The 13,239-nt window shown below is 41.6% G+C and overlaps 1 protein-coding gene across 1 annotated transcript; it reads right to left on the bottom strand.

Annotated features, from left to right (window-relative positions):
• Positions 1 to 3,446: 3,446 nt before the first annotated feature.
• rhcgb (Rh family, C glycoprotein b) lies at positions 3,447 to 12,490 on the bottom strand. Its single transcript, XM_030424818.1, has 11 exons — positions 12,166 to 12,490; positions 9,586 to 9,778; positions 8,775 to 8,925; positions 8,037 to 8,184; positions 7,789 to 7,955; positions 7,459 to 7,596; positions 6,988 to 7,124; positions 6,718 to 6,842; positions 6,487 to 6,560; positions 5,900 to 5,967; positions 3,447 to 4,536 (listed from the first exon to the last, which is right to left on the bottom strand). The coding sequence occupies exons 1-11, from the start codon at positions 12,386 to 12,388 to the stop codon at positions 4,497 to 4,499; spliced, it is 1,464 nt and encodes a 487-aa protein (XP_030280678.1). The 5' UTR covers positions 12,389 to 12,490; the 3' UTR covers positions 3,447 to 4,496.
• Positions 12,491 to 13,239: the final 749 nt, after the last annotated feature.

The following is a 13,239-nucleotide window of genomic DNA, read 5'->3' as shown; positions in this document are numbered from 1 at the left end:
GGTAGTATTCAAGTAAAGTACCTCAAATTTGTCTTAAATACAGTACATACTTACTTTCTGTGACTGAGTCGGTCTCAAATCTAAAGAATGTGTGCACTGTGAATTCACATGCTGATAAGTAAGTTAAATACAAATACAACGTTTTCGGATCAAGATAAAAACGTAATAGCAACGTGAAAACTGTTTTAAAATAAGTCCCTAATTGATAGTTTTGCTTGTATCTTATATTACGTGTAATGAGTTATTTTAACACTTTTGTGCAACCATGAAAAATGGTCATCAAGGTGCTGGTTTGGTATCTCGTGTGCAGTTTCCCATAATCAAAGGTGATGCTGTCACAAACCTACAGCCAGTTAATCACAACAACACAATGAGAAGGAAAGATGCTGTGTGGCTAAAAATTAAGTGGGACGATTACAACCACATTATCGCCACAGTGAGTTAGCTATGTCTTAATCCTAATGCTAACTCAGCATGCAAATTTGCTTACGTTAAGCCAATGATTCTGGGCAGTCGTGAATTTGTGGGAAATTTGCTCACAAGCCATGTTGTCTAAGCCAGATTTTCCTGCAAAAACACATTTCGGGTTTGCAGTAGCCAAAACTTTGGCTGAGTTAATGTGTTTGCTAACGTCAGTTCGCTAGCTTCAAAGCTTGAGAGGGAAGAGTCTAACAATTTACATTAGGCTGTATCTTGCTTGAAATGACTTATCAAATATCATCCTTGTCATTCAGCAGAAAGGAAAACACGATGCACAGCTCGAAAGGGAGACAGGGAAATTAAGTGGGATGAATGCAACCAACCTGGAGAGACACTTGAAGGTGGAACACGCTGCAATTAACACCACGGTAAGTTAGCTAACGCCGATTCTTAATGTTAACTGAGCATACGCTTGCTAACGTTAAGTGTTACTGGGCAGATGGCTGTGGCAACTTGAGGCAAATTTGTTAGCAAGCCACGCTGAAACCAGGCAAATTAATGAGTGAATGAGCCGAGCTTCCAGGCTAATGTTGCCTGTGATAATGTGTTTGCTAAACGTCAGTTTGTTAGTTTAAAACCCTTGTGAATGAAACATTCAGACCTTGACAATTCATGTTAGAACTTGTCCAGGAAAGGTAAATCTTTTGGTTATATTAAATGCTTTATCAAATCATTTCATATCAGTGAAATGTTGGGCTAAGTTGGCTAACACAGAAACCAAAGTGACTTGCAATGACATTTTGTCGGCTAAAATGTTTTAAGCTGTCGTGACTAAAAACCATGAAGGATAAAAATGACTCAAATGTGACTAAAGCTTTGGAATTTGTCTATTCACTAAAACCAGAATGAACACCGCCCTGCTGGGACTGCTAACATCTCTGAAATGTGATCCCAGTTGGATTGGGAGCGAGCTGGCGTTGAGGCCAAGAACTGATGGTGGGATATTAGATCGGGCATCCAAAAGACAGTCCAGGTCTAAATGGTCAGGAAGGTTCTGGAAAGTCAGTTGCACCTGCTGAGGCGTAACCTTTAGGGGACTCTGAAGCTGTATAGAGACTAACAGCCTGAATAGTTTATGAACAAGTTCTATGGACTTGTGGTTGCTTTCAAAGGAGGATTTTATTGCTCTCTTTATAAGGGTGTGAACACGGATCCCTGAATACGTCTCTTAACTGCTGTAAGTCCTCGTAACTGTAAAGTGAATTCAGCCGGGTTTTACTGCAGTGACTGACACGTATCTGTAAAACAAACACATGAATGCGCTGTGAGGCGACACAGTCACCACCATACGTATTGTTACGTGTTGTTTTCTGAGAAAAACAGAACAACAAAAAAAAAACGCGACCTCCCACGATGTACTTTGTGTTCTTTGGATTTTTACATCGGCCCGCGTATAGAAGATTACAAACTAATCTCAACCTACAAACAACATCGCTGGCATGCAGAGAAAACATGCTTCTCCTGGTATGTTCTTTATCATTAATGAGCGTCTCCTCAGCCCCCCGTATGGGAGTATGTTTTGTGCAGCTCCCTTTCTAAGCCGTCGTCCCGTACCCTGTTTCCCACCCTCTCCCTCCCCTCCGACCTGTCAATCAAAGATCATGATTGAGCCCGGATGGCAGGCAGTCAGTCATCAGCATGGAAAGTGAGGCCTCGTTCTCTGCCTGTCCCTCCCTCCCTTTTCATGCCCCCTTGCCTCCTGAAGTTTTTCCGCCTCACCTTCTCCGTGGCCCCTCGGTCCCCCCCTCCCCGACTCTCCTGCTCCCCTGCTGTCCCTGTACAGTCCCCCCCCCCCACCCTCCTCCTCTGGAAGTCACGTCTGCGGACAGTACCTGTCCAAACTTCTTCAAAATGGCTGCCACGATGCCACAGGGCTCTGCCCGCTCGACCTCAGAGAGGAAGGCCCGGTATCATTAATAAATAAGTCTGATTTAGTTTTAACAGGCCTCTGCATTTGCCCTTTAAGTGGCTGATGAATAAACATGAGTGGAGTTGGGGCGGGAACTGCATGGGGGTAGGATGAGAAGAGGCCCGGTTTGTATGTGTGTATATGTGTGTGTGTATGTATTGGGAGGGGGTATCGAGGGCAATGGGGGAGCCTTTCTTCCCAGCAGGGCTGCATCTCGTTTAATTGGAGCACTTGTGGCACCATTACCTCCTTTACTCAAACACGTTACTGATGACAAAAGAAAACAGCACTAAGCCTGCCTTTGTTAGCGAGGAGACTGGACGAGGAGATGGATTCCTCGCTGCTACTCATGTGTGGGAATCATTCGCACTCCCACCACGAGCTGCCGAGCTGCTGCTGCCGCCGCCGCCGCCGGCTTCAACCAATCAAACACTGCAGCCAGGTGGACAGACGACGGCGCACATGGAGATTACATCAGCAAATGATGGACAGCAGGACTACAGAAATAAACCACCGACTGAAATGACACATTTAGTATTAATAGACATTGTGTTCCATTTATTGAACTGTGGATTAATCCGCTCCCTCACATTTCTAACCCAACCGACCGAACCAATAATCAGAGTAGGAATCCAGAAGAACCCTGTGTATCAGTTTCATATGATTGACTCCAGCATATGTCTTCAGCCCCGTCAGTGACCTCGCCCTTTGCCACCCTTTGACCCGAGGACACGACGATGAGGCTCGTCTCTGGTTTGTTTTTGGTCACCACAGTGTCCCGAGAGAGCAATAAGGGTGTGACCTCTCCCCCGTCAGTCTGACCCCAACGAGAGAGGAAACAAAACGTGGAAAAACATGTCACTAATAAAACTCTTTACTGGTTAATCGTCATGTTCTAATCCATAATTGTGGTTGCCAAAATACTTGGTCTGTTGAACTCAAATGCAGCGGGAGTAACATATATCTTGATCATGGTTTACATTTGTACATTTAGAGCATTCAGCAGACGCTTTTGTCCATTTGTCACGAGAAAGAAACCACGACGTATCACCGTCGATAAGGTTTTACGACTTTAATAATAATTCTTCATCAATTTTTTGAAATTACATTGCCGTGAGCAAACGTTTCACTTTTCAACACAACACAAATATTTGCAAAACACTCTACTTAAACCCATTTTTTTTGCATTTCTAATCAATATCTAAATATTGAAGAAATGGTTTATGATACACTTTAATGCACTTTGTAGTTTCAGCGTTTATAATTGTATTTCTCAGCACTATAACTAAGAGTCTTTGTTCTTACTAACACATTATAGTTTCTTACAAACCATAAGTGTTTATGAAGTGCATGAATTCTCAGGGTTAAAGTAAAGTGTCGGTAAATATCCTTTTTTTTTTAAATGTCACAGCATAACTTCAGTCACAGCTCTTATTGTTAAAATTCCATAATCATAACTCTCAATATAAAAGTTCTCCGTGAAGACACACTAAATAATCAATAAAGTTCTGGTGTTAATGCATCTAACGGCAACGCGACACACAGAGTTAAAACACGAAATCAAGAAAAATACAGGATGTAAAAAAAAAGCTCCAGCGGAAAATCTTCACAAAATCTTCTGCAACTCAACCTGGTCTGAAGCAAATGTCATTTAATAATATTTTGCCCTCAATCACATATATATGTATAATACATATAATGGATTCAAAGCATATTTAACTCCATTATATCTTGTTTTATGTGAAACAAGAGAAAGATTCTCTCAGTGTTGAAATAAGGGAAAACACTCCACCTATAAACGATGATGATGTCACATATTTAATAGAGTATTTATATAAATATTTGATTGAATATTAACCGATTTAATCTGAAAATAAATATGTTAGAAAACAGAATAAACATATTCTGCTCACATTTAATTTTTCAATTTAGACAAACAAACAGAAATATTAAGACTAGATTCTAGGCAAATTCATTTACTGCATGAAAAAATAACTGGTTTTGATTGGCGGGCAGTTAATTGCATGAGATGAATATTTTTTTGTCCAGCAGGAGAATAAAAAGGAACAAACGGACCACGTGTGTAGAAAACAGGGAGCCACCAGGATCAAGTCCTCACGGCCTCCATGGTGAAATTTGAATCCTCTCTGGAAAGGAAAAAAAAAAACAAACAAAATATTACATAATATGTGAAAAACGACCGCTCTTCCTCGGAACGCTCACAGTTATCATGTAAATATTATGAAATCAAATATTTTTTATTTACAAGCGTTGATGAATGTAATTTATGTCGTGACCTGCATTAAAACACAGTTTGATTCATCGAGATTTGTAGATGTTTCATGTTTCACGTTTGTTTTTGCGACACAATTTTACGGAAAGGTGGATTACAACGACATGACATAAAAGATGTACATTGTTAAAAAGAAATATTTATGTGTGTGTAATTATACATATGCAATTTATAGAATGTATGTATGCATTTATATATTACATTAATAAAACAGCATACAAAACCTCTAATTCCCTGACAGACCAACAAATACACATCCTGCCTGCAGGTCTGTAAAGTATGATAATACAAATGTTGCCAAATAAAAAATAAAAAGGTCACTATCATGATATCCTGTCTTTGTATATTTAATTTCCCAAAGGAGAGACAACACAGTATGTCTGAGCAACTGAAGGATGGAAGGTTATGAGATTTTACACTGAAATCAGTCATTTCTTTAAGAACAGAATTAATCAACCTGATTGATCTGGGCTCCTGAACATGACAACTGCTGGACAGGGGCTGTAGATGTGTTCCTTCAGTGGCAGACATTTTAAAAGTTGCATCAAAAGAAGAAAAGCATATGGTTGAAATGACAAAGTGGGTTTAAACGTCACATATCCTCCAGCTCTGGGTACATTTCTGACAGTCTCAAGAAACGACTACACGACATGTCAGTTAGAATCCCCACGCTCGGCGGTCTTCTACCACTCCTTACTCCTAAATCCAGTTCCCAGCTCTACTTCCCAAGCAGCCCTTGTTTTGGAGTTGGCCTGATCCCAAAGATGCAGAGAAATAGTATCAATTTTATTTCCACAATAAACATGTCTTCTGTTGCACACCTCCAAGGTCACTTTGTAGAGCTGCAATGTGTGGAGCTCTGCTTTGAACCCCCCCCCAACAACAAACAGCACAGGTGAGCTTCACCTGGAGCCACAGAGCACGTGCAGGGTCTGCATCAGCATTTCATAATCTCTGTCCCACGCTGAGTGACAGGGACCAGCAGCGGCGCCATGCTGTCTACAGCCGCATCCTGAAACCTGTGTTCCTACTGTGAATAGATATTCCCAGCACATGTAGCCTCTGCAAGTTTGGATCTGCTGCCACCAAGAGGACACTGAATGCAGCACATTTCCCAGCAACGCAGCCACTATGCCTGCATCGCTTGTTTGGTGTGAGAATAGCACATGTGCATGACCAGAAACACTGTTGTCAGATGAACTTAAAGGACAACTTACACATCTTTGTTCCGCATGTGGTTGTTGTACTGAAGGATCGGTGGGACGCTCTCTTCATCTTCAGGTAGCTGCGAACGATGAGAGTTTTAACAAAATGAGTCAGAAAACCTGGAATAACACACGCCATCAACAAGAAGTATGAAGCTACGCGCACTTGATAATGTCACAAGGTGGAAAATTAGGAGGTGTTTCTTTGTAAATAGAGGCGGCAGAATGATGGTAGATCATTCACCGAGTGTAAACACAACCACGGGATCAGCAACACGAGGAAGTATAATGTTGCTGAGAAGGAAAAGCATAACAAACTGAGCGTATCTTTCCTGTAAATCAAAGTAAGACACACTATGTCTATACAGTACGAATACGGTGTCTCTCGCAATGCATCACAGCCCGACCTGAAGCTTCTCGTCAGATCGAATTGTACGAGACAAATCTGAAAAGTCTCCAATCAGCAAGTTTGACCAGAGCAGCTGATTGGTGCTGTTGATTAATCAAAGGTCCAGAGGAAAGAATATGTTTCTCAACTCATCTCAGCAAATCATAATTTGTGCAAAACCTCTTCGGAGCTGTAAAGCCTCGTCTCTCACCTCCCAGTACGACTCGTCATCAAAACAGTTGTCATCTGCCGCATCTCCCCAGATAGGTAACCTTAAGATACAGCCTGAGGGGATTACAAACACAATCTTTATCCCAACACGCACGTTATTTAAACTACAGTGTCCGGAAACACCCATCTTATTCAAACGCTGTATTTGCATACGTACTGTGTAATTTCAGTAACATGGTCGTAAAAGGGGGATGCAGCAGTTATTCCTTACCGACAAGGATGCCTCCGCCTATACCGAAGCAGATAGCCACGCAGAGGCCTGCAGCCTGGTGGCCGCCCTGCCGCGTGGGCACCATGTCTTTGAAAGCACCCTCAAAGTCGAAAGTGTTGACCAGCCTTTAATAGAAGAACAAGGTTGCTGTTATTTCAGAGCAAAGGACTGCCTCCTTTTTCAGATCGTTTACTGGTTGACAATCTTTTACCGACTTAATCGAACAAAGTTTAAAGCTGCTCTGACTTCTGGCTGCAGGTTTCCACTCACCCTTCCCTGCCGTAAACTGACTCTGTTGCGGCTGCGGCAGTAATGGCCCCCACAATTCCGCCTATGACGCCCGGCATGGCATGCAGGTTGTGGATTCCACATGTGTCCTGGATCTTCAGGTGCTTCTCCATGAATGGCTGAGAGAGACAGAACAGTTGAAAAGATCTTAACAGCTTAGATTGAGTTGATTTTGGGGTAAAAGCAGTGAGTGGCATAAAGAGGAAAACATTCTGGGCTAAAAAATAAGATAGCTTGTCTCTTACCTCTAACCCCACAAAGACAAATATAGACACCAAGTGAAAATGTATCAACTAGACAAAAGGGGAATCTGACAATATTTTGTTCTGCGGGGAGTCAGATTGTTTTGAATTTTCATTTAAATTGCTGCAGTTTTGTAGCTTATTGCCTGGAAACCCTGACAGCTGTTTATCTCATCATAGCTAGAACACAATAAACCAATCAATACCATACCGTGAGGTAGATATATCCCAGTGTGGAGATGATACCACAGCAGAAGCCTACGATCAGAGACCCGTAAGGCATCAGCATGAACTCTGCAGCAGTTCCCACTGCGACGCCTCCGGCAAGAGTGGAGTTCTGGATGTGAACCTGACAAAACACACGCAGAAATAATTGCATCGGTCACGGAAGGAATCTGAGTGTCCGTTTGACTAATGTTAGTGAATGATGTGTTCACTGTGTCAGGTCAAACAGAGTACACACCCCATCTACACCCAGATCTTTTATCTGAAATGTCTGACTGATGCGAGTGTTTGTGACTGATTTGAAGCATGTCGTTACCATGTCTAGCTTGCCGTGCTTCTGGAAGAGGCTCGAGATGGCCACAGTGGTGAGCACAGTCGAGGCCAAAGCCAGGTAGGTGTTGATGGCGGCTCTGTGCTGCCCGTCCCCGTGGTCCGTGATGGCCGAGTTGAAGCTGGGCCAGAACATCCACAGGAAGAGGGTGCCTGATGAGAAAGTGTTCGGGAGATCATGGTGTAAGAAACCTTAAAAACCCTGCTGTTAAAAAAAAACAAAACGTTACCCACCAATCATTGCAAAGACATCCGAGTGGTAGCAGGAGCCCTGCAGACGACTGCTCTGGTCCAGGTTCGGCCGATAGAGCATCCACGAGATGGAAAGACCGTAATAACCTCCAAATGTGTGGATCACCATTGAGCCTCCAGCATCTCTGGCCTTCAGGTAAGGGCACATTAATATTAGTAGTAGACGTAGCAACAGATACATTAGCTACAGATATGAGGTGAAGCCTCAATATTATCTGATTTTATTTTTTTCTCAGTTTTATTAATCTTCTAAATATTGTACTAAAAACTCTGATGTATAATTTACATATTACAAACCTATTTTTTTGTGCAAAACATGCTTATATTTCTCTGCTGACTGTTTTTTTTTATTACTACAATGATTTTTAGTCTCTACCCAGTATAATCAACAGCTGTTTTGTGTTTTCTCCATATTTTCCCTTCACACTTGGAAGTCTAATCAAAGTTGGTCACATCCCAGACCTTCTGTAGTGAGTCGCTGCCAAACTACGGGGTTACAGCGGTGCTGATAAGTCGCTAACGACTGTGAAGTGGCATAAACCACAAACCACAAGCAAACACTCATCCATGTCACACAATATGGACACAAGCTCAGTACTAACCACATTTCAACTATCACTATGTCGGTGTGGTTGAAAAGTTGTTATCACATCATCAGCTACATCTGAAATAACTATAAATTAATTTGATCAAAACTGAAATTAAATGGTTTCAACTTACATGAATGAGGTTCAGGATAATGTATTCCTCCACAGCAAACAATGTGACCCCAAACAGAGTCATAACCATCAGCTGGACCGGACTGACTTTACCCAGCACCGCCCCGTAGGCGATCAAGCATCCGGCCACACAGAAGTCAGCGTTGATCAGGCTGAGGAAGGGAAAGAAAATCAGATGTCAGGCACTCATGTTGGCTAAAGATGCACATATTCAACCACAGAGAGCCAACTCCTTACTTAAGTCACATGTCAGTTATGAACAGATGAAGGATTTCTTGTATCCACCCACTATTCAAATAAACATCTATGGAAACAAATCCACAATCAAACATGAAACAAAAAGAGTTCAGGCCTTCAAGTCCTCACGTCTAAAGTCAAGTCACGAGTCATTAAGTGACTTGAGTACACTTGAGTCCAAGTCACAGTGACTCAGGTTCATTTCTCTGACGGACACACACACTTACACAGGTATCATAGCATACACACCTGTCGTATATCTGTTGACACACACACAGTGACTTGGCAGCCCTTCAGCAGTATCATCACTTCTCCTCAGTGTTTCTGTTTACCTTCTAACCACTGAGTCCACAAACATATGAATTATCTTTATGGATTGTGTCAGTCAGACAGACAGGTTTATCTGCCTCACTGTGTATCCGTGTGTGAAGCCATGCAGGTACAGAAACAGATTCCTGTCGGTCACGATTCCCAAGAAAATGTCCCTAAACTCCACAGTCATCAACTGAGCCATGACTTTCTATTGTTAGTTACTTTCATTCAAAATTACATGGGATTTCGCTCAATTAATTTACTTTTCAACTCCTATTTTGATCTTTCCATCAGTGTAGTCCAGGGAGTGGAACCAGCCTTGCATCAGCAGCGCCCACTGGAGGCCGAAGGCTGCGATGAGGAAGTTGAAACCCACAGCACCGAAGCTGTACCGCTTCAGGAATGTCATCAGGAAGCCAAATCCAACGAAGATCATCACATGGACATCCTGAAAACCTGACGGAAGAAGGGAGAGATAAGGATGACCATTTATATCGGCACATTTTGCAACAACAGCTATAAACCTCCCACAAAGGCAACATACAGTGTTTTGCTGCCACCTCCACCCAGTGGGACCCCTTCGAGGAGAGTGGGAGAATCAGGAAAAAGCAGCGTTACCCTGAGAAATGTCTCAAAATGTGGCAACTGCAGTGATCAGAAACTCTTCCCCCTTAAGAAAATAATAGATGATTTGCCCAAAGAGGGCCCCATCATGTCATTCCCACCTATTTTCTTATAGTTCTAGTTTTAAATCTGATTAGGAATTATACATTTTTCAAATTTAAGAATTTCGTATATATTTCTTGTTGGTGTAACGGCATGTATAACATAACGCTGATGACAGCAGGTTGGAGACAGACTCTGGAGCTGCTGCTGCTCTTGTTGAGATGTTTTCCTCTATAAGACAATCAATACACATTCTTGGCTTCTGACAGCTACGTCACTCTTGTTTCCTGGGATAAATTTTTCCAATTTAAAAAAAGATAGAAAACACATTATATGTACAACAAATTACAAATGATGATGCCATATATCTTTTGAAATCATAATTCTATCCCACTGGGTCAGCAATCACGGCTGTGATCACCCATGATCTTGTTACATAAGCACTATTATGCACATTAATGACGTGCCAGATATACTGTATACATGATCTATATGCATGTGTGTATAGACGGTTTGCTTTCACAACACGTCTCCTGCGAGGTCACATGAGGGTATTCTTAGGTAAGAAGGGGAAATCAGGTGAGGATGACTCAAGGACATGATGTAAATTTACTGTTACTTTCTGAATCAGTTTGTTATGATAATACAGAGCTATATTAAAGATCTAATTAGTGAGATCTTTGGGTCTTATTCCCAATTCGTTTGATACAGGCGCTGACCAGCCACTAGCCCAAAGAGTTGATATTGGACCTGTTAGGAAAAAGACTCAACAATAAACTATCTGACAAATTGGACCTTTACGGTACCTGCTTACAGGAACTAGAAATATATTTGAAACAACATTTTGACATGGAGAGACAAGAGTTTTTAAATCAATTTTTTATTATAGATTGCTTTTGAATTAAACGTGCATATACATTTATACAACGGTACAGAACTACAGGTGTATGAAGCCTCTAACAATAAACAAAACACTAAGGAATAAAACGAAGTACGCCTCAGTGAGGACAGACAACCAGGAGGAAGTCCTTGAGATGAGGTTGAAGGCTTCAGAAAAAAAGAGCTTGTGCTGAGAATTTCTAAACCAAGCAGCTGTTTCTGAGGTCATCAATGAGCCCTCAAGCTCCACAATGATAATTATAAGCATTATTAACACACATACATTACATAAAACAAGGGGAGATCGAGCCATTGCTGGAAAATGAAAGCATTTCTGGAACAGGTGGCTGTTTCTTTGTGAGACAGTAAATATCTTCAGTAACCAGCAAAGAACAGTATGTGGGTATCAGCATAAACCAGCCAGTATCATTTACAGCACAGCACTGTGGACGCCCGACACACCTCAGGGCACAATAGGTTCCCACTGTATTGAGAAACATTATAGTTTGCATAGAAGAATTTGCCACAAAACAACAGCCCTTTATCACATCATAGTGTGTGTGTGTGTGTGTTTTTTTTTTTTTTATAGTCTGACAAACTAGGAAAGGCTTCAGACATTTCAGGCTGCAGACACTGACGGGGAGGAGGAGGAGGAGGAGGAGGAGGAGGAGGAGAGCGTTTGGAAAAACAAGGTTCCGTGACTTTGGTCCCGTGACAAGCAGACTGTGTCAGGACATACATTTATCATCTGACATCCAACACCGTAGCTGCACGATAGCTTGACACCGGCACCCTGGGTTTGTCGGGGGAAGTGTACAGTTCAACCACACCCACACAATATCCTAATTAACCCTACCTCAAGTGGCAGGTAACCATTTTTCTAAGACCAGAAATTTCTTTTTATCCGTTATATGACGAGATAAGTGTCGACATGCCACCTTCAGTTCAACTGAAAAAAGAGGCCAGAGAGGAGTCAAACGCCCCTTGGGAAATGCACCTGTGGGTGTCCTTGTCAGCGATGCAGGAATAATCTGATCAACACAGTCTTGAGAGCTATCAACATGGTACCTCAAGTATAGAAACATATTTTACTACCAGGAAAACAGCATATGTGCAGCCAAAAACTAATAAAACAGATAGAAAAAAAAAAGATAATTGAATGTGGATGTATACAGCAGTAGTAAAAAGTGTGTAAAGATGAATGGATTTCTAGTTTAGGAAATTAACAAAATAAAAGCAATAATTGAGATGTTAGACTTTTGGAAAATAAACTAGAAATTCAAATTGAAGTCACTTACTTGGGTATCTGAAGTAGAAGTCGTTCTCGATGTCACTTGATATATTGTTAGCTTTCCGGTGCTCTACCCAGTGTGTGTCCGATTCTTCATTGTAACGGATAAAAACCCCGAACAGGATGATCATGGCCGTTTGCCACACGAAGCAAACTGCTGGAAGACTCAGGCGAACATTAGTATTTTTTTGACGGTCACATATTTCCCTGAAGCTTTGAACGCAGCCCATTGCCTCTGGTTAATCTGGACCTTTTGTAGCTTTGTTTTTTAAAAAGAAAGATGTATTCAATGAACTACTCAAGGGAGCTGTCTTGTATAAAAGTGATGTTTATAAAGATCCTGAGCATCCTGAGCACGAGTGGAGATGAGCAGAGGTGGGTGTTTGCTTTAACGTGAGTAATGAACCTCCCACAGTCACTCCCTGCACCTGAACTAGACCCACCTGTCAGGTGTGGATACATCTTAAGCTAGAGAAAAGCTCCATTATTTAAACCGTAATGCTTTTAAAATGTTGAATATTTTGTTGCCAGCCACTTTGCATGGGTATCAATCAGCATACAAAATAATGAAAAATGTAGAAATCTACTGTTTATCTAACTAATCTCCTGGTTTTGTGATAAAGGACAGGTGACACATGCTTCCAATCCTGCTCAAACAGGAGAAAGATGACATCCTGGAAGTACTGCTATTATACTATATACCTGTTATACTAATCTGCTTAGGCCCTACAGTTATAATATAAAAAAACAGCATTTTTTTTGTAAATATCAGCTTGCAGGCAGGGTGGGGACGTTCTCATCCACTCTGTGCAGGGCTGGTTCTGTGAGGCATCAACTGTAAATAATATGTAACCAAGCTGGGCCCCATCACAAAGATGCACGACAGGTTTAACTTAGTCAACCATCACAGCTGCGGGGTTCAAGGTTGAGACAAGGATTCCGTTCTTTTTGTTATACTCAAGTCGAGTTTTTTGTCTACTGTAGGGAAATTGTTTGATAAATAATTGTCCAATAATTTTCATCATATTTAAGCCTTTTCTTGCATTTAAGTGCTCAAAGAATTGAGAAAACACAAGTGTAA

Source organism: Sparus aurata, chromosome 8 (genome assembly GCF_900880675.1).
Source record: "Sparus aurata chromosome 8, fSpaAur1.1, whole genome shotgun sequence".
Lineage (NCBI taxonomy): Eukaryota > Metazoa > Chordata > Actinopteri > Spariformes > Sparidae > Sparus > Sparus aurata.
The sequence above is the reverse complement of the archived record's forward strand: the minus strand, read 5'-3'. Positions and strand labels throughout refer to the sequence as shown.

What these genes read in the sequence shown, in the direction of transcription:
- rhcgb (XM_030424818.1), bottom strand. Translation starts at nt 12,388, where the DNA reads ATGGGCTGCGTTCAAAGCTTCAGGGAAATATGTGACCGTCAAAAAAAT. An exon ending in TCAGTTTACGGCAGGGAAGG is followed by an intron (nt 6,843 to 6,987) that starts GTGAGTGGAAAC and finishes CTTCTATTAAAG; the next exon opens with GCTGGTCAACACTTTCGACT. An exon ending in AGGCGGAGGCATCCTTGTCG is followed by an intron (nt 6,561 to 6,717) that starts GTAAGGAATAAC and finishes TAATCCCCTCAG; the next exon opens with GCTGTATCTTAAGGTTACCT.